The sequence below is a fragment of the Juglans microcarpa x Juglans regia genome, chromosome 7D (genome assembly GCF_004785595.1).
Source record: "Juglans microcarpa x Juglans regia isolate MS1-56 chromosome 7D, Jm3101_v1.0, whole genome shotgun sequence".
Lineage (NCBI taxonomy): Eukaryota > Viridiplantae > Streptophyta > Magnoliopsida > Fagales > Juglandaceae > Juglans > Juglans microcarpa x Juglans regia.
Genome location: NC_054606.1, coordinates 22,985,920 through 23,012,189, shown reverse-complemented (window position 1 = coordinate 23,012,189; position 26,270 = coordinate 22,985,920). Strand labels below are relative to the sequence as shown.

General features: G+C 34.9%; 2 protein-coding genes across 2 annotated transcripts; one reads left to right on the top strand and one right to left on the bottom strand.

Annotated features, from left to right (window-relative positions):
- Positions 1-1,350: 1,350 nt before the first annotated feature.
- On the bottom strand, positions 1,351-5,394 carry LOC121239750 (RNA-binding protein Y14-like). The gene is made up of 4 exons (XM_041137055.1): positions 4,930-5,394; positions 3,491-3,627; positions 2,669-2,823; positions 1,351-1,643 (listed from the first exon to the last, which is right to left on the bottom strand). Exons 1-4 carry the CDS (start codon positions 5,210-5,212, stop codon positions 1,598-1,600), a joined length of 621 nt encoding a protein of 206 aa, XP_040992989.1. The 5' UTR covers positions 5,213-5,394; the 3' UTR covers positions 1,351-1,597.
- A 16,451-nt stretch (positions 5,395-21,845) lies between these two features.
- Positions 21,846-25,743, top strand: LOC121239652 (zinc finger CCCH domain-containing protein 53-like). Its single transcript, XM_041136926.1, is given in 9 exon segments — positions 21,846-23,128; positions 23,437-23,622; positions 23,728-23,907; positions 24,001-24,098; positions 24,190-24,453; positions 24,543-24,708; positions 24,965-25,140; positions 25,143-25,164; positions 25,248-25,743. Coding segments are annotated over 9 exon segments (2,046 nt in total). The 5' UTR covers positions 21,846-22,199; the 3' UTR covers positions 25,273-25,743.
- Positions 25,744-26,270: the final 527 nt, after the last annotated feature.

Here is a 26,270-nt window from a genome sequence, read left to right as displayed (position 1 = left end):
TTTATCGTGAAAAAATACCGAGTGAAAAGGGCCCCAAATTCAAAACCTGCATGTCCTTTATGTTTGACCAGATGCAAACTTATTGTAGATTATGAAATCACCACTTGTCCCATAATCTTAAGCCTATGGGAATAATAGATTTTTTTATTTATTTTATATCTTAATACTCCCCCCTCACGTGTGAGCTAAGCTCCCCCTTAATGAGTAACCCAACACGTAGAATATTTAATTAATTGGGTTAGAGTGTAGAGTCAGCGTTCGAATTCAAGACATCTACTCTAATACCATGGGAAGAAATAAATTTTATTATTTATTTTATATCTTAACATGAAGAAATTCATGAGTCTAACTCAGCTCATAAAACCGGTTTTACAAGAGAGAATTGTCAATTCCTTATAAACATATCCAAGATTTTGTCTACAGGCAATATGGGTGATAATTTTTATAATTTATTTTATATCTTAACATGAAGAAATTCATGGGTCTAACTCAGCTCATAAAACTAGTTCTACAAGAGAAAATTGTTCATTCTTTATAAACATACTCAAGACTTTATCCACAGGTAATATAGGATTATTCCTCAGCATAGATGTATGCCCAACATTCAACATTCATTCAAAACATCTCCAAACTAGTAGACGAACATATAAATGAATTTTTGAATGTTCCAGAAAAGCAGGAAATACTTGATTTTTCTTTTTACAAAGAGAAATGACAGGGGCATGGAACAAACATGGGAAGTTTTGTACATGCTGGCGAGGCAGTGCACCAACCGTAATTTCCATTATTTTACACAAATTCTCTAAATCATGTTCGCTAATTTTTCTGCAGTTTTTCATAAATTTTCCGAGATTAATTTTGAACCCCATACAATTAAATTAGTTTTAGATTCCATATTTTTCCCGTACTTGGAATTTTATTCTAAAATTTTATTCTAAACGTAAATGGGTAGCAATCATGGGATCCATATTAATCGGAATTCAATTTCACAAAGACAAAAAAGTTAGCTATCTTATGAAGTAGATTATCGAGAAATTCGACCCGTTTGGAACTTGCATAAATTCTCAAAAATCAAACAAATCCAAATCACATCTTTTGTTGTTGCAAGTTCTTGTTCAATGGATCAAATGGTATAAACCAGTCAAAGAAATGGTACCCAAAACCGTAAAACAAAGAAAAAGTAGAAGAAATAGAAATTGTTCTTCCACAACAAAGGCATACCTTGGTGTGAAATTCTGACAAAAATACTTGGGTGAAAAAATGACCAACCCTTCACCCTTTTTTTTTTTTTTTTTTTTTTGGAATTGAATATCCAGGTATTCCCTGAGGAAACAACAGCAGGAACAGGCTACAGCAAGGCAATTTTATAAAACACAGATCGCCAAAATTCGTAAATAAGGTAAACCATCACTTAAAATTCCATACATGTGAGTAGAAACGTAAGAGATCCTCGATCGACAGATAATAAAAAAAAAAAAAAAAAAATCTAGTTAATCAAAGCAGCAACTGCAATCTTTCATTGCTGATAACCAGCACAAACGTCGGGTCACCCATATTAGATATTTCACGCGCCATCACAATGGAACAACACGTCACACTAGTATCTCCTCCTTGGACTCCTTGAGCGACGTTCTCGAGGTGGCCTGAAACAAAGATAGCGAGGTTAAAATCATTTGGCAAGAGATCTAAATGCCTTGCTTGAATTTGACTCAGAGACAGTAAGTAGGTCGGGTTGCAGGATGTCCCCCCCCTCTCCCAATTTCAAATGACTCAAAAATAGTCAAAAGAGTTGCGCAAGTATACAAGACATAAATCTCGTGTAAAAGAAAACAAAAGCACAATGCACTAAACCCTCATTCATTTTTCCACCATCTAAGTCAGTTGAGCAAACTGTGCGCTCCCTATCCCTCTTTAGGGGTATTTTACCGATAGGTTGTATAGGAATTGGACAATTACATTTGCTCAATACCTAGCTGAAAACTCTTCTGTTCAGCCTAATTTGAGTACTGAGGTATTCTCATAATACCTCATTACTATTCATTATTTTATTATTACTTTTTACATAATATTCACTACTATTTAATATTCTATTATTACTTTTTCACTACTATTCACATAATACCTCAGATTACTCATTATTCAAATACAACCTAATTACTTCACAAGCAGAGCAACCTTTTTTATTCCAAATGAACTACAAATGATGCATTGTCCAACCTACAAATGATTTCTTTCACCACCAGAGAAAAGCAAAGTGGAAATTCTAAGTTTATAGTGGCCTTCATCACTTGGATAGTCAATTAGGAAACAAAATAAAGAAAAGTTATATATTAAATCAGAAATTCCAACTTCAGTCCACAAAAAATTCCTTCATTTACTAATAGGTGAGACTTGAGGAGAAATTTGCATTACCAGGAAGATAAGACGCTTAACATTTATCTTCTTTTTTATAACGCCAAACCCTCCACTTTCTCTATATAACCATAATGCAATAAACATATCCATTTGTTTTATCTTATTCTCCCAAAATCTCCTAGATGCATTTTAATTGTTACCAAACGGGCTCCCCTCCTTTAATTAAAATTCCGTGTATTGCTTTCCTTCTATAAAAATAGAGCCTCTCACTTAATTTCCCAAAAAAAAAAATCATAATTGTATGCATGCTAACCTTGTATTCTTTCTTTTCATTGCTCCATTAACTGAGGATCCACTACTGAAGGCCCAGTCAACGCTGAGAGTTTGTGTAAGAAATTCTGCACCGTTCATTGAGGATATCGCACTCTGTGCTTCCTCAAAGTTCTCATACTCAATCAGGGCATATCCCTTGTAAAAGGGAAAGGTTTCAAATTACCATGATGATTAGAAATGTATAACAACCAGAGAGAATTAAAAACAACTATCATTCTTCTTCCCCACTTGAACAATCAGTAACTAGATCAGTCTTTGCCCTATATTTAGAGCCACCCAACTCAACTCAATTACCTTCATTATTAGTTTCCAAAAAAAATTCAAGCGCTAGAAATAGAAGAATGACTCTACAACATTTATTAACTGTTGAAAAATGTATACTTGTGAAACTTGAACCATATAAGAACATCTTATATACAATAGTTTCTGGCATTAGAAAGGAAGACCATATAGTAGGTAGTTAAGAGAATGCCTCCACAATCATAATAATGATCTCGTAAAGAATTTTCTTTAAACATTCATTAGGTATTGCAGATGGCTGTCATGCCGTATAATGATATTATTCACATTCAAAGGAGAACATTTAACATGTTTCAAAAAACTCAACCTACTTAATTTTCACTTTGACCTATAATCCTTTTTTGATCAGTACTTTGACCTATAATCATAAATAAAGTAAAGCTTCCTATGGTACAAAACGGTAGAGCAAACTTGCATGTCTTAGCATAAAAGAGTGGTAACCACTAACCATCATCATTGTCATTCATTAAAAAATAAAAAATAAAAGTAACTTAAAGCTTACCTTGACAAACCCAGTGCGACGATCAAGATTTAAATGCAAATTCTTAATCTCCCCAAACTCACCAAAGGAATTTTGCAGATCATCCTCTTGTGCCTCTTCATGCACTCCACTGACCAAAATAATCCATCCTTCAATGGCTGCAAATATGAAGCAGGAACTTTTTATTTTCTTTTGTCAGAGACGTGAAAAAAGATCAGTATTCAAGGACAAACTCCCTCATAACCGTTACATTCCCTCAATTAAAGTGTTCTAAACTACAAAACTCTTTAAATGCAGCAAGTTAAGCCTGACTTTAAAAAAGAAAAAAGAAACACAAAATCAAAGTACATCTAACTTGGTATTTATTCTTGTTAGAGATCTGTAAGGAGAATAAAAAGAAAAAAATTTTAGACAATCTCTAAAGGTTTTGTTCCTGCAATTGCAAGACTCTATGCTGACAAAAGAGCAGTGAATAATTGTTGATTCATGTGAATCAAACAGTTGAGAAGAAAATTGTCCAGAAGGGAAAAACATATCCAATCAGGTGGCAGAGTCGCAAATTATCTAGATAAAACATAAAAATGGCCAGCCTCAAGAAAATCCTAAGCAAATCAAATGACAAAAGACAGAAGCATCAGCCAGCTTTGAACATCAACAAACTTGACTAGAGTATATGATGCAAATCTTACGAGGTACATATGATTGACCATGATCTCTCTTATCTTGACAATGATAAATTCTAAGTCAGCCATTCCACACTACCATTTATGTCAAACATTTATCCATATTGAACGCTGACCAAGCTCAACTAGACCAAATATCAAACTCCTCAACTCTCAAACACTTGCAGGAAATGGCAAATTGGCAATAGCACAAGAAAATGCCATGTAAACCTCAAGTCAGCTAATATACTAACGAACCAAAAGGCTATCAAGCCTGGTACTACGATAATGTCCTAAATCGCATTAGATGTGTGACCCCTCAAAGATTACAAAACTTTAAAACATCTCAGCCAAGATGGCATTCGTTCCAAATCAATTTCAGATCTATGCTCAAATCTAATGAAAGAATCACCCATAAGACTAGGACCGTTTTTAGAAGAAGAGTAATACCACTAGTCCTCAACGCATTATTCTTAATATCTCTCAAGGAACAAAGTTAGCATCTGTTTGTTTGGAGAAACCCAGGTGGAAATATTTTCCACCAAAACAGCAAAATTCATGTGGTATCCAATCATTTCAACAGAAACACAAGGGTACGACAAAAATTTCACAGACAACCAATCATTTATCTCAAAATAATTTCAGGCGAAAACAAACACAACTTTGATCCCAAAACTCATTATATCCCAACTAATACTCCTCAAACCCTAGAATAACTAGGAAAGCACGAATACAATCAGAAATCGCAATTAAAAAAAAAAAAACTCAAACTGAAGAGGGTACGGAAGGGAAACTGACATCGCTGGGGACCAGGGCCTTCGGGAGACCTGAGGGAGTCGAAGTTGGAGGCGGCAAGGCGGGTGGAGCGGTCGGGGACGTCGGGATGGTCGTCGCGAAAGCCACGGCCCTTGGTCTTCCTCGCGACGGCAGAAGAGGAGGCGCCGCCAGTGATGGCGGACTTGAGCTTGGGGAGTGGGGCCCTCGGCGAGGCAGGGGCGGCGTCTACGCCCCCGTCCTCGTCCATGAGGTCGTCGTCCTCCGGCTCGAAGTCCACGGCCTCCACCTCCGCTGCGCTCGCCATAAGGAAGAAGATTGTTTTCCCCTGAGCGTGTAGCTCTCTCTCTCTCTCTCTCTCTCTCTCTCTCTCGCTCACCCACTGGAAGGAAACGTTCAGAGGTGCGTCGGGTGGTTGATGATTGCGGAGTCGTGGGACCTGTGGAAAGCTCTGGTCTATGCCTTTATATGTTCTTTCCCGATCTGTGTATGGAGGATTTTTAAGGGGTTTAACACTTTAACCTCCTTTTGGTTTTCCTTTTTTCTTTTTTTTTTTTTCTAAGCGACCTTATTTCATTATTGAAGGTTGCGTTATTTCCATGGTTAACTTATACTAAAATTAAAATTAAGTAAAAATATTGCTCTATCATATAAAATATGTTAGAATTATGTTTTTTTCGATAAGTGTGTATAGTAAGATTTATATGCTAGCGTGATTAAATGTAATATATTATATCTATTTTATAATATAAATAATCTTACAATATGATGGATCACATAAAATAACGTAAAATAATTTCCATAAAATTTATGTGTAGACCGAACATTTCTTTTGTTTAAACCCATTTGAATCTATTTAATTTTTGGAAAATATTTTATAATAAATATCATGTTAATATACTCAACGGTTTTCGAAAGTATCCAACAGCTGCAGCAGTTCTATCTGCTAGACATTTGATTTCATATTTGTTAGATGGAAAATATTAAATGTATTTAAAAAAAAATTAATCCTACATTGATACGCTAAAAGTCATATAATTAAAATTATAAATTTTTTAAAAAAAAATTAATAAAAATTTTATAAATAAAATTATAAATAAATGTAACACTGATCTTCATTCATATCACTCATTTATATAAATCTAATTATGGGTTTCTCGCTCTGCTTTCTATTATTGTATAATTATGCTGTGGTGATTGGTTTTCTGCACAAATCTTAGATTTCTGTAACAATGCTAATTCTCAAATTCGAGTTTCAATTGATAACTTAGCTCTTGCTTCAATAGCCTTCATAGAAATTTGAAAATTGTTCAGCATCTTCACTCCACCTCTTAGTATTTGGTTTCATCCTATTTCATATCATTTTATTTTATTATTATAATTATTTAAATTTTCACATAAAATATAATAAATAATTCAATTTTTTCAAATTTTTTAACAATAATATTATTAAAAATAATATTTTAATAATATTTTATTCAATTTTCAACTTTCATTTCAACTTATTTGATTTCAACTTAATATCTAAATGGCATCCAATTGATTTTGTTTCTTAACGCGCGTAGCCATGACTCTCAAACATAACGTCTGTCTCGAGTTGCAAATGAGGCCTAGTTTAAACAGTGAGATAAAATGAGATAAGAAAGTATAATGAAATAATTTGTGAATTGTAGTAAAATAGTTTGAATTAAGATGTTTTATATAGTTTTGAAAAATGAGAGAAAAAAAAAAGTTAAATAAAAATATTATAAAGTTAAAATATTATTAAAATCTAATTTTTATTTTGCAATTTGAAATTTTTGAATTATTTTTTATGTTTTGTTTACAAGTTTAAAAAAATTATAATGATTATGTAATAATTAGATAAAAAAATTAAAAATCAAAAATTAAAAAATATTTATATTTATATTTGAAATGTTTAAATATTGAATCTATATAAAAGAGGCCCAGTCTCACCCATGCACGTAGACGCTGTATGGGCCAGACTATTCTCTAAACTATTGACACAACGTAATTTGATTTGAAAAGAATGTTTAACTTCCAACCTATGGAAAAGAAAGATTCTACTTATTATTTTTTATATCACATATTGCTATATGATTTATCATTTTTATTTTTTTATTTAAATATGTACATATTGATACATAAATACGTGCATTTAAATAAAATAATAAATTATACATTAGTATATGGTGTGGAAATGGCAAATTTTTTTTATAAAAAATAGCTATAATGTGGACTGTATGGGCCAGACTACTTGGTTGAATATGAGGCGAGATGCCTAAGAGCATCCCCATCTCATTCCCTATATTACTATTATCTCTAAATTATAGAAAAGAATTTAGGAAAAAGCTCAAAAACTCCCTCCCATCCCATTTCCTATTTTAGGATTTTGGTTTAGGGGATGAACATAATTCCCTAAATATAGGGAATCACTATTCATCCCTTATATCATCTTTTATTAATATTTTAATCTAATAAATAAAATACATTCTTCTTCTAATCAATTACATTTTCTCTTATACTTATATTTATTATAGTTTTAAATTATAATTTTAAAAATAATTTAAATAATTACGAAAATATAAAAATAATAATTTTAAAAATATTATCAAACCCGTAAAAAAATAATTTAAAATTTTGTTTAAAATATTCACTATATTAATAGTTCAAAACATAAGAAAAAATATTAAATAGTTAAGTTTGTAAATGGAAGTGAGAGAAAAAAATAATAAAAAAAGAATATAAGAATATTATTTTAATAGAATAGAGAAAGGATAAGGAATGAGATGTAGAAGATTTTTTAAAAATGAGTAAAATTTAAGATAAAATTATAAGAAGTGTTATTTTTAACTAAAATTTAAGAAAAAATATAAAGAATAGGATGTAAATGCAATAATGCCGTATACTACGGTGAAAGTAAAGAGATTGCTATACCTCTGTCTAATCCATGGAGGTAGATGGAGGAGACAAGCAATTGAGCAGCAGCATCGCTGTGTTTTCCCAAGCAAAAAGACAATAAAACAAAACATGGAATAGGTGTTGAAGTCCCCTAGCTTCATCATTTTAATTTTTTAATGTTTCCACATGTGCTGTTCTCTAGATATGGACATGTTTCTGTCTCCATATAAAATCCAGTACTGTATATTATATATATATACACAAATTTTAAATGTAAAAGTCTCGTACAGATATTTTTATAAAAGAAATTCACGTCATTATGAAAAATATGTAAATTTTAATTTTTCTGGATCATTTTTTTAAAATAGACTTGTGCATGATCTGTATATTTAAAAGACCTATATATTTAAGACTTGTATCTATATTTTTTTTTAAAAAAAATTTAATTGTAAGCGATTCTACGTACTAATACGTGCATCCATTCAATATGAGTGGTCAGAAAGTAGATTTTATTGAAAATAGTGTTAATTTAAATTTAGAATATGAAGGCAATAACATTAATACGCAGATTGGTACGCAAACTTACTTGTACATAACAAAACTCCTCTTCTTATTATTATATAGAAGTACCACGTAAGTGGGTTGGATAAAAGTTGTCTCTATTCCACTGTACAAGAATGAAGACTTTGTGTGGTTTCGTACATGTTTAATATGTTGTAATTCATGTAGAGCAACGCTTTACCACTCTGTTGCTTCAAGCATGCTTAAAATTAAGATTTATCAATTTTGAGCTAGTTTACCCTTTCTGTGGTACCTCGTATTTGTGATCTGTCTAGAGTCCATTACGGCAGAACCCATCTTCATAATTTATGTATGGATTTTAAGAAATCTTGAATAACCGGTTTGGATTGAGACTCAATTCATCTCACTACTATTCATTATTATTTATAAATTTTAACTCATAAATTTTACTACTATTTACAAATCATCTCAATTCATCTCATCTCATCTCTCAATCCAAACGAACCGTTTTATGGAATATAGACATATCAATTAGTGCTCATAATATTTATAAGGATAAATCTATTAAATAATTAAAAACTCAGTTTATAAATTCATATATTTTTATTTTAAATATTTAAATTTGAGAAATACTATTATGCCGCCTGTGAGGAGGTTACCCCTCTAGCGGACCGGGACACAAGGGCCTGGCCCACAGATGGACCTCAAGACTCTCGATCACCCATAGGGTAGAGATGGGCCTCGGGATAGCCTAGCGATAGGAGAATCGAGATAAAGGATGGAATTAGCCTGGCTTGAGAGATGGGTCTGGCTCGGGAGGCCCAGGGGCAAACCACAAATCTATAAACATGGAGTGTGGGAGCTCTGAGCAAAAGGGCTTGGCGCATTTAATGGTCAGCACACCTTGCACGCAATGTTAGAAACGACCACTACCACCTTCAGATGACTGATGGCGGGGGGGATAAGGAAGGGCGCAACAGGACAGGGGCACGTTGCATTTAATGATCGCTAAAGTTCACATGTCACGACAAGAATGGGTACAAGTTAGTCTGAATGACCACGATTGGGCATGACCCGCCTGTCGTCTGGCAGAAATCGGGAGGACAACAGTGCAATCAGAGTACGAAGTAGCATGACCATAATCAACAAGGTAGAAGATCGCTCGCTGCCAGGGCCATGTCCAGTACACCAGTACGCTACAACTAACAGGTACCTAAGACCACACCACCAAGTATATATATCATTTCCCAAGGGTAGAAAACTCTCTTCAGGAACATTCAGATTCATCTCTATCAAAAACAAAAAATCTGACTTGGGCATCGAAGGTATCTCATACCATCCAGGCCCCATTTCTGTTGAACATTGCAGGTGTAGCTCAGTCGCGGTGTGCAGTTGCCCGGGATACGAAACACGACATCAACATCGCCCCAGTTATACTGTTCACTTTGCTCCCATAGACATGACACTACTATGTGGTGCCATGTGGTTTATTAAAAAAATTAAAAACACAAACATAAAAGACATAGTAGAAGAAGCCTCATTTGGTTACACATTTCAGATGAGATGAGATGTAATATTTTGTTAAAATTGAATAAAATATTATTATAATATTATTTTTGTTTTGAAATTTCAAAGAATTGAATTATTTATTATATTTTATATGTAAGTTTAGAAAAGTTGTAATGATTATATGAGATGAGATGAAATGAGATAACTTGGTTTTGTGTAACCAAACCAGCCTAAGGTTTTAATTTTTATCTTTTTGTATTTTCATATATCATTTCATTTTAAATATTTTTTTTTAATAAGTGACGTTACACCACATCAATTAAACTAACTTGCAGTATAATTGGACACATAGTAGAAATACTTTTTAAATGTGTCATGCGGTTAAATTTTTTAGTCAAAGCCCAATCCACTTGCTTGAGGAGATTATTGAAATTTCAACCTAGTTACAGAACTATGATTAGGGGTTGCTTTCAAGCCTCAGAGGTTCTGATCCACATGGCCCCATAGGTGAAAAGTACAAGCCAGATTATATATTTTATTTTAACAAGAAAAGTCTTTTCTTTAATTAATTAGAACAAGAATGGAAGCTTCTCCCACCCTCCCTTCCACTGAGGGCCCACACTCCTTTTTCCGAAACTTCTCTTTCTCTGCAAGTCTCCTCTCCTCCCAACTTTCTCTGCAAGTCTTCTCTCCCACTTTTATCAGTCAACCCCTCCTACAACATTTGCATCTCCACTAAAGATCACTTTCTGTCCCCTCCAATGGACCCTTCACCTGACGTTGAAACCCTTATCTCGCTCACAAAAACTTTATCATGGGAGAATATTCAGTTGGACCCAGCATCAGAAGCAGCAAGACACACTTCAAAATACACGTGGTCAGACGCCTGGTCTCCTCTCACCCACTCAATAGGTATTCCTTCCATCCTATAATCAAGGCCATTTGGAACTTTGCAAAGTGTTTATCTATAGAGGACATTGATAGTAATACCTTCCTCTTCATCTTTCTCATCTCCTCCAATAAAGACCGAATCTTCTCCCAAAGCCCTTGGAACTTTCATAGCCTTCATATGGTTTTGCAACAATGGAATCCAGACCTTAGTCTAGTTGAAATCGATTTGGACCACACTAATTTTTGGCTTCAAGTTTATGGTTTATCCCTTGAGCTAATGACCTCTCTGAATGCTAAAAAAATAGGTAGGGTCCTTGGGTCCTTGATGGAAATCAACTACTCCACCTGTGTGGATTATACATCTTTTATAGGAGCCCTCCCAAAAAAATTTCTTAGGCTGAAGATTAAGGTCAATATCTTTGACCCCTTGCAAGAAGGTTTTTTATTCCCCTGTAAAAATCTCCCTCCAGCCAAAATCTCATTTCGATACGAGAGACTTTCAGACTTCTGCTATCTGTGTGGTCGTATAGGTCATACTCATCAACAATGTTCCATTCCCTCTAATCAATCTACCATCTACCCCTTTGGCCATTGGATGCGAGCTGATTTTCAATTTTCTCAAAAAATTGACCCTCCTTCTCAGAGAACCCCACCATACTCAGAGTCAACCATAGCTCTCCAAAGCTCTTCAACTCAAGGTAACCTTCATTGCACCTTGCTTGTCTCTGAGCCCCCCCCCCCCCTCCCCTCCCCCCCTTTCCCCTTGCCAGACCCCTGGACTCACATCAAGGAAAGGAAAAGAGATCGTGGATCATCTCTTCAATCCTTAAACCTCCCTATGTCTGGCAGCCCAAAATCCACCTGAAGGCTCTTCCCTTGAAAGTAACCTCCCCTTAGACATTGTAGCTTCCCCCCAACCCCAAGCAGGCACAAACAATCTCTAGCCAACACCTTCGCTCCACGTGGCCAACTGACGTCAGAATTCTCAAATCAGACACAAGCATTTAACATAAGTCGGCCTGTCCCTCGATATCCCAACTCGCCTTCCCTATGGCCCACATATAGGAACATCTTGTCTCTTTCAAATGAGGTCTAACCAAATACCCCTATACACCTTGACCAAAAATATCCTCCTGAGTCACCTCGTAGGATCCACAAATCCTCTCTGACCCAGCCTATAGATCTCTCAAATAGTCTAGTAGACACTGACGAAACAAAACCCCTCCTCACCTCATAGATCAAACTCAATCTGGGCCCTCCATCTTCCAATCCATTATCTCCCAATTTGATCATCTTTTCAACCCATCTGAGCTCACAAACTCAAGCCACAAGGTCTTAATCCTTGTAAGCCCAACTGGAAAGGCCATTCTCTCCCTTAGCCCATTATTTGATGCCCTACCCCTTCACTCAGGCCCACCCTCACCCCAACACTAGTCCACTGGCCCAAACCCAATTTGCAGCTTGCCCTCTCCAACTTCTCAGAATAAGTCAGGCCCACTACTGGTCTCGCCCAAGTTGCATCTGTCCATCTCTAGCAAATCGCTAAACTTGAAGAATAGATCCTTCCACATCACCAGAGAGCCACCAATTCACTGTAATTCCCTCTCTGAGCTCATCACCATCAAAGACCCTGAAGGCAGCCTCCAGAAATCTTAACCTCACCTAACCATAGACAAGGCTGAACTCCCTGAAGAGGAAATCACTTTATCTGCTTTTCTCTCCACACAAAAGAACAAGCAAAATTTCAAGTTGCGCACCTCATCAAAGAGAACCAGGTTCAATCTATGTCCTAAGCATGGAAAAAGCTTAGCTGAAACTGGCTCATCCAGCCCAACACTCTAGTTCTTCCCTACCAGTCCAAAGGTCAAAGTGGCAAGCTAGAAGTTGCCACCCCCACAGTCATGAAGCTCTTGTTTTGGAATTGCAGGGGTATTGCCCGACCCCGTGCAATGAGAAGCTTGAGGGCTACCATTAGAGCTCATTATCTTGATGGTGTGCTTCTTGCTGAAACTCTTTTGAAAGCTATAAAGACCCCTGATGTTGTTCATAGACGAGGCTATCCTTATTATATGTATATTTCCCTCAGAAATAGATGGGGTGGTCTTTTGTTTATGTGAAAAGAAGGACTAGATGTGGAAGTTGTAAAAATTACTAGTAATGTTATTGCTCTTCTTGTGTTTTCAGGCCCTGTGCATCACCCTTGATTACTGACTTTTATATACTACCCTGCCCAACACAAGCATAAACAAGTCTTTTGGGACTTGCTAAACTCGATAATCACTTCATTTGTTGGTCCTTAGCTAGGCTTAGGGGATTTTAACTCCATTATTGACCAATCTGAAAAATGTGGTGGCTTACCCTTCACCTGCTCTTCTAACCCTCGGGTTTGTCCTCCTCATTGATAAACCTAAAATGGCCTCATTGATCCGGGTGCCTCTGGCCCACCCTTTACATGGTCTAATAGGAGACATGGTTGTGCTAATATAAGGGAGAGAATTGATAGAGGCCTAGTTAATAGTCAATGGAGAACTTTGTTCCCTGATGCTCGCATTCTAAATCTCCAAATGACCTCTTCAAATCATGCCCCTTTAATCATGTCCACCACTAGTAACAACAATATGAAAAAGCCTTTTAAATTTGAAGAGTTTTGGACAAGAGACCCCTCTAGTCTAGGAGTTGTGAGTAGGGCTTGGACTCAAATCTTCTCGAGTACCCCCTCTTTCATAGTTTGCAGAAAATTGAGGGCCGCAAAACAAACTTTAAGGTTATGGAACAAAGAGTGCTTTGGTCATATTCATCAGGGTATTTCCACCCTCAACGAATTCCTTTCAAGCCTGTAATCATCCACATCAGGCCACTTTGATAGAATCCTTGAAGAAAAACTTCAAGAAAACCTGAATGAGCTTCTAAAAAGGGAGGAACGACTGTGGAAACAGAAATTTAGATTGATTTGGCTCACTACCACTAACCTTAATACAAAATTCTTCCACCTCTCAAAATTTATCAGAAGGAGAAGCAACTCCATTGACAGCATCAAAACAGACCAAGGTACATGGACTTCTGACCCAAATATTATTCAAGACACTTTTTCAAGTTTATATTCACCACTTCCAGCCTTATTTTACCTGATGAACTTGACTCTTTGTTTCCAAATAGACTAACTCAATCTCAAAATGACATCTTGGTCTCCATCCCAAATGATTTAGAAATCACAAAGGCCACCCAAAACACCCCTGCTTCTAAAGCTCCTGGGCCAGATGGTTTTACTGGCCTGTTCTTTAACTTTTATTGGGAAGTGGTCCATCTCGATATGACAAAAGCCATTAGGGATTTCTTTCTGAAAGGCAAGTTACTCAAAGAAATGAACCACACTCATATTGCCTTAATCCCTAAAACCAAATCCCCAAGCTCTGTCCATCACTTTAGACCCATTAGTTTAGCTAATGTTTGCTACAAAATAATCTCCAAAATCCTTGCAAACAGGCTCAAACTAATCATTCCCTCATTTATCTCTTCATTCCAATCAGCTTTTGTCCCTGGGCACATAATTCAAGAAAACCCTGTGATAGCCCAGGAATCTTTTCCATTATGAAAAAAAAGAAAGGTAGGACTGGCCTCATGACAATCAAAATTGACATTGAGAAAGCCTTTGATTCAATGGAATGGCCTTTCATTTTATTTGTACTCAAAAGCATGAGTTTTACTCAACAATGGATCAATTGGATCTCAGAGTACATCTCCTTGGTTTCGTACTCAATCCTCATAAATGGATCTCCTCATGGCCTTATCAAACTCACGAGAGGACTTAGACAAGGTGACCCCCTCTCCCCATTCCTTTTCATTCTTGGAAGCAAAGTTCTCTCCAGAATGATTACTAGAAGTATCAACTCACAACTCATTGAATGATTTAGAGTCAGTAGAGAGGGTCCCGTTATCTCCCACTTGCTTTTTGCTGATGATCTCATCATCTTTAGCAAAGCTACTCCTCAATCAGCTCAGGCCATCCTCCATTGCCTCAATTCCTATTCAAATTGGCCAGGTCAGAAAATCTACCATTCACTTCAGTGGAAACACCATTCCTTCTCTTAAGGCTGAAATAAAAGCTTTGCTCTCATTTAGAGCCTCTTCAAATACCTTGAAACACCTGGGCCTCCCTCTCAAAACAGGAAGATCAAATGTCTCTCTGGCTGCAGATATTATGGAAAGGACCCAATTTAGATTGTTTCTTTTCAGAGATGAGATAAGATGAATTAATATTAAAGTTAAAAAGTTGAATAAAATATTGTTAGAATATATTTTTTAATATTATTTTATTTTTGGGATTTGAAAATTTTGAATTGTTTATTTTATTTTGTATGAAAATTTAGGAAAGTTGTAATGATGAGATGAGAGGTTTTCAAAATTTTGGATTTTAGTCTTGAAAGCAAACCAAGCAGTTCAAAGCTCTTTTCCCAAGCTAGTCGCACAACTTTGATAAAATCTATAGTTGGTTCAATTCCTTCCTACTACATGGCCTTTGCCATTATTCCGTCTTCTATATGCAGAAAGATTGATTCTCTGGTTAAAAATTTCTGGTGGAGTTTCAACCTAAACAAAAGGTACAACTATACACCAAAAGCTTGGAAGGATATCTACCAACCAAAGTACTCAGGAGGTTTGGGAATTAGAATAACCTCGGATTTTAATCTTGCTCTCATTTCTAAAATTAGTTGGAACCTGGCCACAAAAACTCCAAGCCTCTGCAACCAATTTCTTTCATCAAAGTATTTGAAAAATTCAAGCTTCCTAGAAGTCACTCCTAAACCCACTAATTCTTGGTTTTGGAAATGTGTCTTAAAGTCGAAACCTCTCATTGCTGCAAACTTGTGCTATCGAATTGTGAATGGTGCTAATACAAGAGTTTGGTATGATCCTTGGATCCTCACCTTATCATCCTTCAAGCTTGTCTCAAAGGACCACAACACACCAATTGAGCCAGACCTCTAAGTCTCGGCCTTTATGCTTGAACAACCCAAGGAGATGGAATGACATTCTCCTTCAAGCCCTATTTGCTCTAGACACAGTGAAAGAGATCCAGAAAATCCACCTCCCTCAATTAGTCTCGGTTAGAGCAAAGGATAAACCAATCTGATTCAATCACAGCTCAAGGAAATTCTCTGTGAAGTCCTCTTATGCTTTCATCCTCTTGCAACAACAACAACAACAATCCCCCCATTCCTCCTCTCATTTTTCTAAATCAGATTAGAAGAAATTGTGGTGCATTAAAATTCAAGATAGATTGAAGTTTTTTCTTTTGAAGGTTTTCTCTAATATCCTCCCAACCAAATCAAAACTTCAATCCCCTCTATCCCTCTCTAGTGAGGATATCTTGTGCCCCTTTTGTAAATTTGAAGAAGAATCCATTGACCATCTCTTCTTAAAGTGTCCCCACACTCAGATTTTATGGAGACTTTCTCCATGACCTTTGAATATTGCCAGTTTTGGTGATAAACCTTTCAAAGAATGGCTAAAGGTGATCTTGGAATTTTCAGAATTTCTGAATATAGACCCAGATGAATCCCATAGCTTTCAACTCTTCTCTGTTATAGCCATGGATTCAGGAACCAAGTATTGCACCATGCCCCAAAGTCAAAATCCTCTCACTTTCTCAAAACTAGTTCTCAAGATTTTCAATGAACACAAGTTGCTGGGGCACACTAAGAGATAGGAAAAAGTCATCCTTCCCGAATGGATTCCCCCTCCAGCTGATCATTTCTCCATATCATATGATATAGCAGTTAGGAATCTGTCCTCCATTGCTGCTGCAATCTGCAGGTCCTTCTCTTGGGAATTGATCTTCGCAACCACTAGACTTATAAACTCCACCAATCCAATGTTTGGGGAGGCCATGGCAACCAAGCTGGCCATAAAGGAGGCTTTTCACAAAAGATTTCATAATATAGTTATAGAAGGAGATTCCCAAGTGGTGACCGAAGCTCTCAGCCTCCTCTTCTCCTAAATGGTCCATCTTTAACATAATTTTAGATTGCTCATCCCTTCTAAAGGTTTTTCAGAATTGGACATCTCAAAAAATTCATCGACATCAAAATCGATGGACGCATAACTTAGTGCAATGGGCCGCATCAAACAATGTGTTTGGTAGCTTACCCTTTATTAAATTACCTCATTGTCTCCTAGATTTTCACAGTGGAAAAGATCCACCTCGGCCCTGATCTGCTAGTGTAGTGCAGTGTTTACTGGTTTTGTAAGCTCATAACTATCCTTTTGTGTAATTTGGTTTCTTCAATGATTAAGCTTGCTTAGAAAAAAAAAAATAGAACAAGAATGAAATTACAAAATATCTCTCTATAAATATAGAATTATATTAGAAACAATTATAAGTTATATAAATGCTGCACATTCATTTTTAAAAGAGTGAATTTTATTATTAAAAAATTAATTTTTTTGAATAGATTTCATATTTATTCAATTTTTTCAAAATGAATGCATAGCGTTTGCATATGCTATAATTGTTAATTTCATTTATCATAAATATAGCAATGCTTTCCGGCTTCCTGAATAAAAAGTAGGGTTTTGCTACACATTATCTTAAACCACACATCACATATGTTTTAATTTTTTTAATTTTTTCTTATTAAATTAATTAAGTTATTCTGTTAATTATTTATATACTATACATTTGATTAAAAAAATAAAATAAATCATATATAATATAGATAACGAATAGAATTTTTCTAAAAAGGTAAAGACAGAAAAAGAGGAATTTTGAGACACTTACCCAAAAGGATGAGATTTGAAATTTCTCTGGAAAAACATGAACCTATTCCATTGGTCTACAATTTTTTTTTTTTTAATCTTTTGTTGATTCTATTTAAAATTTAATCTCATCATAAAATTTTAATATTTTTTACATTTTTATTATTTCTTATCTAATTTCTTTTCACCATATTTTACGGACCTATTAGTTATGTTATATTTTATAATCAAATAAAATATATTTTATCTTAATTATCATAATTTATAACACACACTTTTTTATAGTTTTATATTTAATAACATAATGGTTATTTCATTTATTATGTATATCCTCAATTATATTCTTTTTAAATCTAAGTAATATCTAGGATTCTATGATTGTACTCATTTAAAATTTGGTCTAAATGCTTTAACTTGCCGACCTTCTTGCATCCAACCGAATAGATCTATGTTTTTCATCTATCTTTATATGTCAGAATAAGCATTTTTTCAATCCAACAATCATATTAGAATAAGAATGAAATATTGAAATGACTTCACTAAGTCAAATAAAAATAAAAAAGAGAAATAAATTGACGGAAATGGTTTTGTTGAGCTATTCGAATTTCGGTTCGGTCGGTGTTAAATAAGAATAAGAGAATATGATGACTTCACTAAGTCATTTTGAGTCTATGTAGCTAAACATGGGTGATGGGTTTCTGAAAAAAAAAATTAACAGAAACAAAGATATGGCTAAGTTATTGCGCACAGATAAATTTAGGTTACATTTGGGTAATAAGTTATTCTGAGTTATTCTGTAAATAATAGTGAAAAAATAATGATAGAATATTAAATTGAATAGTAATAAAAAGTAAGTAAAAAATAATAATAAAATAATAAATAATAGTGAGGTAACTTTATACCCAAACTAGGCCTTAATAAAACATTATAACTCATAACTAAATCTACATTATAATGCCTAATAAAACTTGTTAAATTTTACCTAGTACTAGCCTGTGTTCTTAGGGCATGTTTAGATACTTAGGAGCATTTTAAAATTTTGTAAATAATAGTAAAATATTTGAGTGAATATGTTTTATTAGATTTTGAGAAGGCAGAGAGAAAAAATTGAATAAAAATGTTATAAAGTTGAAAAAAAATTAATATAATTTTATTTTGAAATTTATAAAAGTTGTATTAATTTTTGTATTTTATTTAAAAATTTATAAAATTTATATATTTAAATAATGATTAAAAGAAAAAGTTTAAAATCTAAACTTAAAAATATTTTATATTTTTATATTGACATTACTTGCAAAGCAGAGTTGGAGATTAGTACAAAATCCACGGGCACTGGTTGCTGGAGTCTTTATAGCAAAATACTACAGAAATTCTCGAGGCAAATCTGGAGAAACATTCTTCATTGGTTGCTAGAATTGATTCTAATGCAAACCTTCTATACTATCCAATCTCCAGTCAAGATTTTAAACTCTGAAGCGCATGCGAGTGAGTTGATTGAAGAATAAACAAAGGCTTGGAATGAGAAATTGATTGCAGAAGTTTTTGAGAAAGAAGAAGCTCAAATTATCATATCTTTGCCAATCAGTACAAGAGGAGGGGAGGATAGAATGATATGGATTCACAGCAAAGATGAAAAATTTAGGCACCGATTGGACGTTGAGTTGAGTTTTTTTATGAATAATAGTGAGTTGAGATGGTATAGTGAATTTTGTATAGCCCACTTAAAATGAATTTAGATATGTTGGATGTTAAGATGAGTTTAGATATATTTATAAGAAGTTGAAAAAAGCTGTGAGTCCTGCATATAAATAAGTGTTGAATTGAAAACAATTATAGGTTCCAAGTATAAAGAGGTTTTGAGTTGAGATGAGTTTAATGATAGAAGAATTGAGTATTTAAATATCAGACTCAACTTAAAATTAAATTAATCTAAATTTCAAACGGGGCCTCCGTGTCAAAACTGCTTACCATTTGGCTCAGAGTCATGGGAGATTTCAAATAGGCTCGAGATTGTCAGATGAAGCAACAATAGAGAGTAAATACAACTAATGCAGTTCATCAGTGGAAAGCTCCACCAGAGTCTTGTAATACAAAGTGAATTTCGATGCTGCAAAAACAAGAAAACTGGAATTGGTGTTATAATAAGAGATAGCAGTGGTGAGGTTTTGGCCTCTGCCTGTGAGATCAAAGAGGATGGGTAACCCAACCTGTGGTAGATTGAAGGGGATGGATGCATTATCAGTAATTAAAGCAGTACAAAGTGAGGAGATTCAAATTTGACACGGCATGGGCAGACTGTGGAAGATGTCAAACCGAGCGGTCTCTGAATTTTGTCCATAATGTAGTAAGTAGCTCACCACTAAATTTACATCCTCAATTCATGGTCTTGTATGTTTCTTATTAATGAAAAGCTATGAGTTTCCTTTGCACCGATTGGATTGAGAGATTATCTCAACTCATTTTATCTTATTTTATTTAATTATTATAATTTTTTTAAATTTTTATATAAAATATAATAAATAATTTAACTTTTTTAAATTTTAAAATAATAATTATATTAAAAATAAATATTTTAATAATATTTTATTTAATTTTCAGACTGTGTTTAGATGTTGAGCTGAGTTCAACTGAGTTGAGTTCTTTATGAATAATAATGAGTTGAGTAGTGAAGGGAGTTATGTGAAGCCTATCTAAACTGAGTTTAAAGTGTGTTTGAATGTTAAGATGAATTTAATACTTTTTATAGAAAAATAAAAAAATATTATGGGTATCACATATAAAAATATTTTAAATTGAAAAAGATTGTGAGTTTCACGTGTAAGATGATTTTGAGTTTGGATGAATTAAATAATTTAAAAGTTAAATATTTAGATATTAGACTCAACTTAAAAATTAGACTAAACTCAACTAAATTTAGAAATGAATTTCAACTTTTATCTCAACTCAACTCATTATTCAAATCACTATTAAAATAAATAAATAAAATTACAAACTTTGGAAGCACCAAAAATATTACTGCATGTAAATCTGAAACTGTAAATTAACATCACTGATTAGAGACGGTACGAAGGAAGAAGTCTGTCAGAATGATGGTTAGTGAACCTGCACTATTTAAACCCCCTCCATCTTATTAACACGCGCCCCCATAGCTCGTGCTAACCAGATTCTCAAAATTTCTTCATTCATTCCTATAAATATCCCTTACTTATCAACCGTATACCATATTTTTTTAATTTTTTTTAAATTTTTAAAATTTTACTTTTTAAAATTAATTAAATTTTTATACTCATCATCTGTACATTATATATTTAATTAAAAAAAATTATATATAATATCTAATGTAATGATGATGGATAGAATTTTACTTATTGAATATTTATATTAATTTAAAAAATCCTAATATTATAATAAATATTATTTCTTTTACACAAAAATATTTTTGATTTTATATTTTGAATAAGATATAATTTAAGTAGATGTCTATTTAAGTGCTTGATATAAACAAAATTCTTTAAAATATGTCAATGCGTGACGGTAGATGACAAAGATCTAAAATAAAGAGTATAAATACTCATTTTATTATAGACACTAAAGCAAACAAAAATTTTAGAGTTATTACAAGAGAAACACTACAGTTATATAGAGATTTTATAAAAATAAATTTATAAATTGACGTGATTTTATATGATTAAAATATTATAATTTAAAGTAAAATAATTAAAAAGTTTCGTCACTTCAAATATATTTAAATAAGATATACCGGATTAAAAAAATTAAAAAAATTAAAAAATATATAAATAATGAATAATAAGTAGTAACTAAGGTTTTTAAAAATACCAATTAGAATTTTCTTTCAATATATCCAAATACTAATACTAATATGATATGAGTAGCATGTGCTAAATATTTCTAAAAGTCTGTGAGGCTCACCTTCCCCTTTCTTACTGTGTTTTTTTTTTTGGTCATCACCCAACACCATACCAGGAGCTGCTCTTTTATGAGGGTAGGGCCTGGACTATAGTTAGAAAATCATTACCAAATATAAAAAAGCAGTGACCGGATGGGTGCTTAGACATCAGGGTGATTGATGATACTATTTCTCGGATCAAAATCTTAAAATAAAAAAGATCTAGTTTATATTTATAGATGAATTAAAATGAGTTAAATAAAATATTATTTTTTAATATTATAATTATTTTAATATTTAAAATATATTTTTTATAAAATTTTTAAAAAATTATAATAATAAAATAAAATGAATTGAGAATACAAGTTTGGGAGAGAGTTTACTCTCCCTAGGCTGCTGCTGCAGCAGCTATGTACTGACACCAAAAGTTGTGGCTGTAAGTTTTTTGTGAGAGAGAGAGAGAGAGAGAGAGGTAGTAGCAGCAGCAAAACACCAAAGCACTTTCGAATCGATACTCTCTTTCTCACTTCCTTCTCGTCTTCCGCCATCTTCACTTCAACCTCAAAGCTCTATCCCTACTAGTCTACTTACAACTCTTCGGTTTCATGGTCGTCACAACAGAGAAAGACCCACCCACTCTTCCTTGTACATTTTGCTTCGCACTTGCATACACCACCATCATTATTATACTAAGATAATAATCCACCCATTATTGCTCTCTTTCAAGAAAAGACCATTAATAAATTTATTGTTCTTACTGTTTCTCCAGCTCCTCTAAATATTTTCAAGGAGTTGTGTTTTTGCTGCCATGGATACTTATGAAGCTACTCAGGTAGTTTTCTCCAGAATCCAAACCTTGGACCATGAAAATGCCTCGAAAATCATGGGCTACCTTCTCTTGCAAGATCACGGTGAGAAAGAGATGATACGCTTGGCCTTTGGACCAGACATCAATCTTCAGAATCTTATCCTCAAAGCCAAAACCCATTTGGGACTGCCCTCAAACTCCATAGCCTCTTCACCCTCTACACTTTCCGCTACTTCTCCCTTCAAACCCATCTCAAGGCCCAACCCTTTGTCCCTCTCCACCACCTCCACGTCCAGAAACACAGCTAATGGCATTGACGTCTCAAAACCATCTTCCCCTTCCCCAAACCCTTGGCCTCGTACTGGCTTTTCCAGTACTACTCCTTCTCTCTCTTACGCCAGTGTTGTTAAAGAAACCAGTGATATTGGTCCCGGCTCATTTTTATCTTCTGCATTGCCCTATAACTCTAGTGACCTCATTGATGACTACCCACTTCAAGATCATCTTGCTTTTCTCAATGATTCTAAGATCGATGACTTGCTCGACTCGCGGCTGGATTTGACCGTGAATCCGAGATCTTATGCTGAATCCCCGTTCCACACCCGAAGCTATTTGGCTCCTGCAGGTGTGTCTTCTGGGTCGGAAGACGCAAGCTCCGGGCTTGGATGGAAACCATGCCTGTATTTCGCCAGAGGGTTTTGTAAAAATGGCAGCAGTTGCCGTTTTCTTCACACTGATTCCTTGGATACTGCTGCTATTGTTGGTTCGCCGAGCAAACTCAACGAATTAGAAAAGTGCCAAGAGTTTCTTAGATCAAAGGCTGCCCACCAGCAAAAGCTAACCACGGCGTCGCAGTTCATGGTCGGAGCTTCTTACCCTTACAACAAGTGCCTGAGTCTTCTGTTGCAACAACAAAATGACACCCAGAGGTAAGTACTATTCAACTATGACTTGAATTGCCATTCAGTTGAAGTTGTTGATTTCTGATGAGGTTTAATTGGGGTGTTTTGATCATGAAGATCATGCCCTTTAACTGTTTACCATATGCCATTACCATGCGCACAGCGCAAGTACGCATTTTGAAGGATCTCATGGAACTTATTTTTAACTCAACATATTGTAATGCCATAAAGTGTAAATTGCTGACTCTGATCAGTGGATCTTGCTTATGGGTTTTTTGCTTTTGGATTAATGATGATTTCTTTTACTTTGTGGTGGCATTGTGACGATGCAGCAGATCGGCAGCAGCAGCAGCGTTGATGATAGGGGATGAACTTCCCAAGTTTGCGCGCTACCGGTCTGAAAGGAATGATTTTTCGTCCATGGGTTTGGGAGGAATGGTGAATCCAGGCTCCAGACAGATTTACTTGACATTCCCAGCTGACAGCACTTTCAGAGAAGAAGATGTTTCCAACTACTTCAGGTAATTCATTTTAGTTAATTTGTTCGGATTTTGGCAACTCGAATTTCGAATGGAGGAATTGTAGTTATAAACAGGCTTTATTGGTTTGATCTCATGGTTTTAAAGCATTTACGGACCTGTGCAAGATGTGAGGATTCCATACCAGCAAAAGCGAATGTTTGGATTTGTTACGTTCGTTTACCCGGAGACAGTGAAGATTATTTTAGCGAAAGGGAACCCTCATTTTGTTTGTGATTCCCGTGTGCTTGTTAAGCCTTACAAGGAGAAGGGAAAGATACCTGACAAGTATGAGCATATTCTCTATATTGGGACTTTGTTTTGTATGCTGCTTGCTTCCTATCATTGATGTTTTGTTGTCAATCTATACTCTAATTTTAGGAAGCAACAACAGCAGCATCAGTTGGAGAGGGGAGAGTATTCACTGTGTTCAAGTCCATCAGGGCTTGATTCTAGAGAGCCACTTGACCTCCACTTTGGCAAGCAAATCAGCAACCAATAATGTTTCTTTTTTAATTTTCAGTATAAAATTATATTGCTCTTTCTTAAGGTGCGTTGGTCTGAACACAGGAGCAAGAATGTTTTATGATGCTCAAGAAATGTTGGGAAGGAAACTGGAGGAACAGGCTGATCTGCAGCAAGCCGTTGAACTACAAGGGAGAAGGCTGAAGAATCTGCAACTTTTGGACTTGAAGAATCATTGTTATCATCCTCATCAATATCATCACAATTTATCTCTTGGGTCCCCCATTCCCTCGCCAACTCTAACTCAGGCTCCTAACAGTCAAGCCCTCGTTCTTCCAACTGTTGGCATAGATCAAATAGTCCCAACAGGTTATAATTCATCAATCGATGTTGTTGAAATGGCATTCATACTGGAGAAATGATGCAAGCTTTATTATTTATTTCCACTTTTGCTGCAGAGAAAAACGATCATCTAGGCGCAGGCACTTCTCAAACTGTTGCTGCAGATGCTGGTCGGCAGCTGCAGCAGGAAGTGAATCCGGCTAGTAGTAATGGCAATGCTGATAGCAATAGCATGAGCAAGGAGGAGAAATCATATCCTAAAGAAAGTGACCTCCCTGAAAGGTATGAAATTAAAATTTTGGATGTCAAGAAAGTTTGCCAACAATGGCGATGAATCAGAATTTTTCTCAGAATACATCAATTCCCCGCCTTTACTGCTTTGGATCATCTAGGGTGCTTTTATTTTCTTTACTTTTTTCAATCAATTTTGACTTTAGTACACTTCTTGTCAGTCCGTTCACATAATTGTTTCAGGCCCTTTTTATGACATTTATTTTTTAAAATATCTATTCGTTTTCTCCTTTTGTGTTGTGAGCAGTCTAGAGCACAGCCTCCCTGATAGCCTCTTTGTTTGTCCTAAAAAATCAGCTGGTGACCAATTCACTGCCCTTTCCGTTGCTTCCGCTAAAGCCGATGAAACCACAATTGCTTCGTCTTCTTCTAATAACAACTCATTGCTGCCCACCACTTCCCCACTCGCCATGGCTTCTCTGAAAACTGTTTTCTCCAAATGCCCAGGTACTGCCACACTACAATTTATTGTTTTGATCCTGAATAAGAAACTTCATTTTTTAAGTTTTATTGTTATTATTATGTTTCAGGTTTCCTTTTGGGCATGGAATGTAGTTGACAGGGCCTGAGCATGGCCTGCAAGGTTGTGTTTTGACTATGCTAGTAAGAGATCATCCGCCTTTTGGACCTTGGATCCTAGGAATCGAATCATATAATTTACTGAATTTATAGTCAGATGGGTCTTTTATTCTGTTTGGCTCATATGTTTGCATATGCAGAAAGGTTTTAGCAGCCCAAACTAAGGAAGAAAAATCCTCTAGCAGCCAAAAGTCATAACCTACGTCAAAGAAACTTGTAGACAAAGATCTCAGGATCTCACCATCATCGTTTCATTATCATCATCAAGCAATTTTAGTCATACTACTTACAATTAATACATAAGGCATACGCAGAAGGACAGATGCGAACTGATATATGGGAGTGGGGTCTTTCTCTTTCCTTACTTTATACACTCTCTACAGGTGTTTGCTGGACCACAGCATTAATAGAAGAAAGGATAGTTGCAAGTTTATATTGCTTTATTTACTCATGTGTTTTCTTTCTTTAACCGCCCTTGAATTTCTGTGTTACAAAACGAAAACCTAGAGAGAAATGGAGTCTGTAATTTGCAGAAGCTTAACAACTATACTGATTTGGAGCCTGGAAACGGAAAAGTGGCATGAAAGCTGTGCCTCTGTCACTTTTTTCAATTTTTATTGCCCTCTGTTACTGCAGCATCTGTCATCCACTAGATTATGAAACAGGCACGGGAGAAAAAGCTTATAGGAAATATTAGTAGGGAAAAAAAATAAGAAAGATGTAGAGAAAAGTTTGTTCTTTCATGTGATTAAAGGTCACATTAGGGGACTCTTTTGTCTCATTTTTTGTTTTCTTTAGGTGGACATGAAGGGGTAAGGGCCACATTGTCACATGGGTTCTGACACTAAACATGAATGGTATTTGGGTACCACGCACTCCTATCCCTTTCAGTAGTTAAATCTCATTCAAATAACTAGACTAGTTTTTTTTTTTTTTGTTTTTTGTTTTTTTATGGGTGTTGGTGCCTGTCTCAT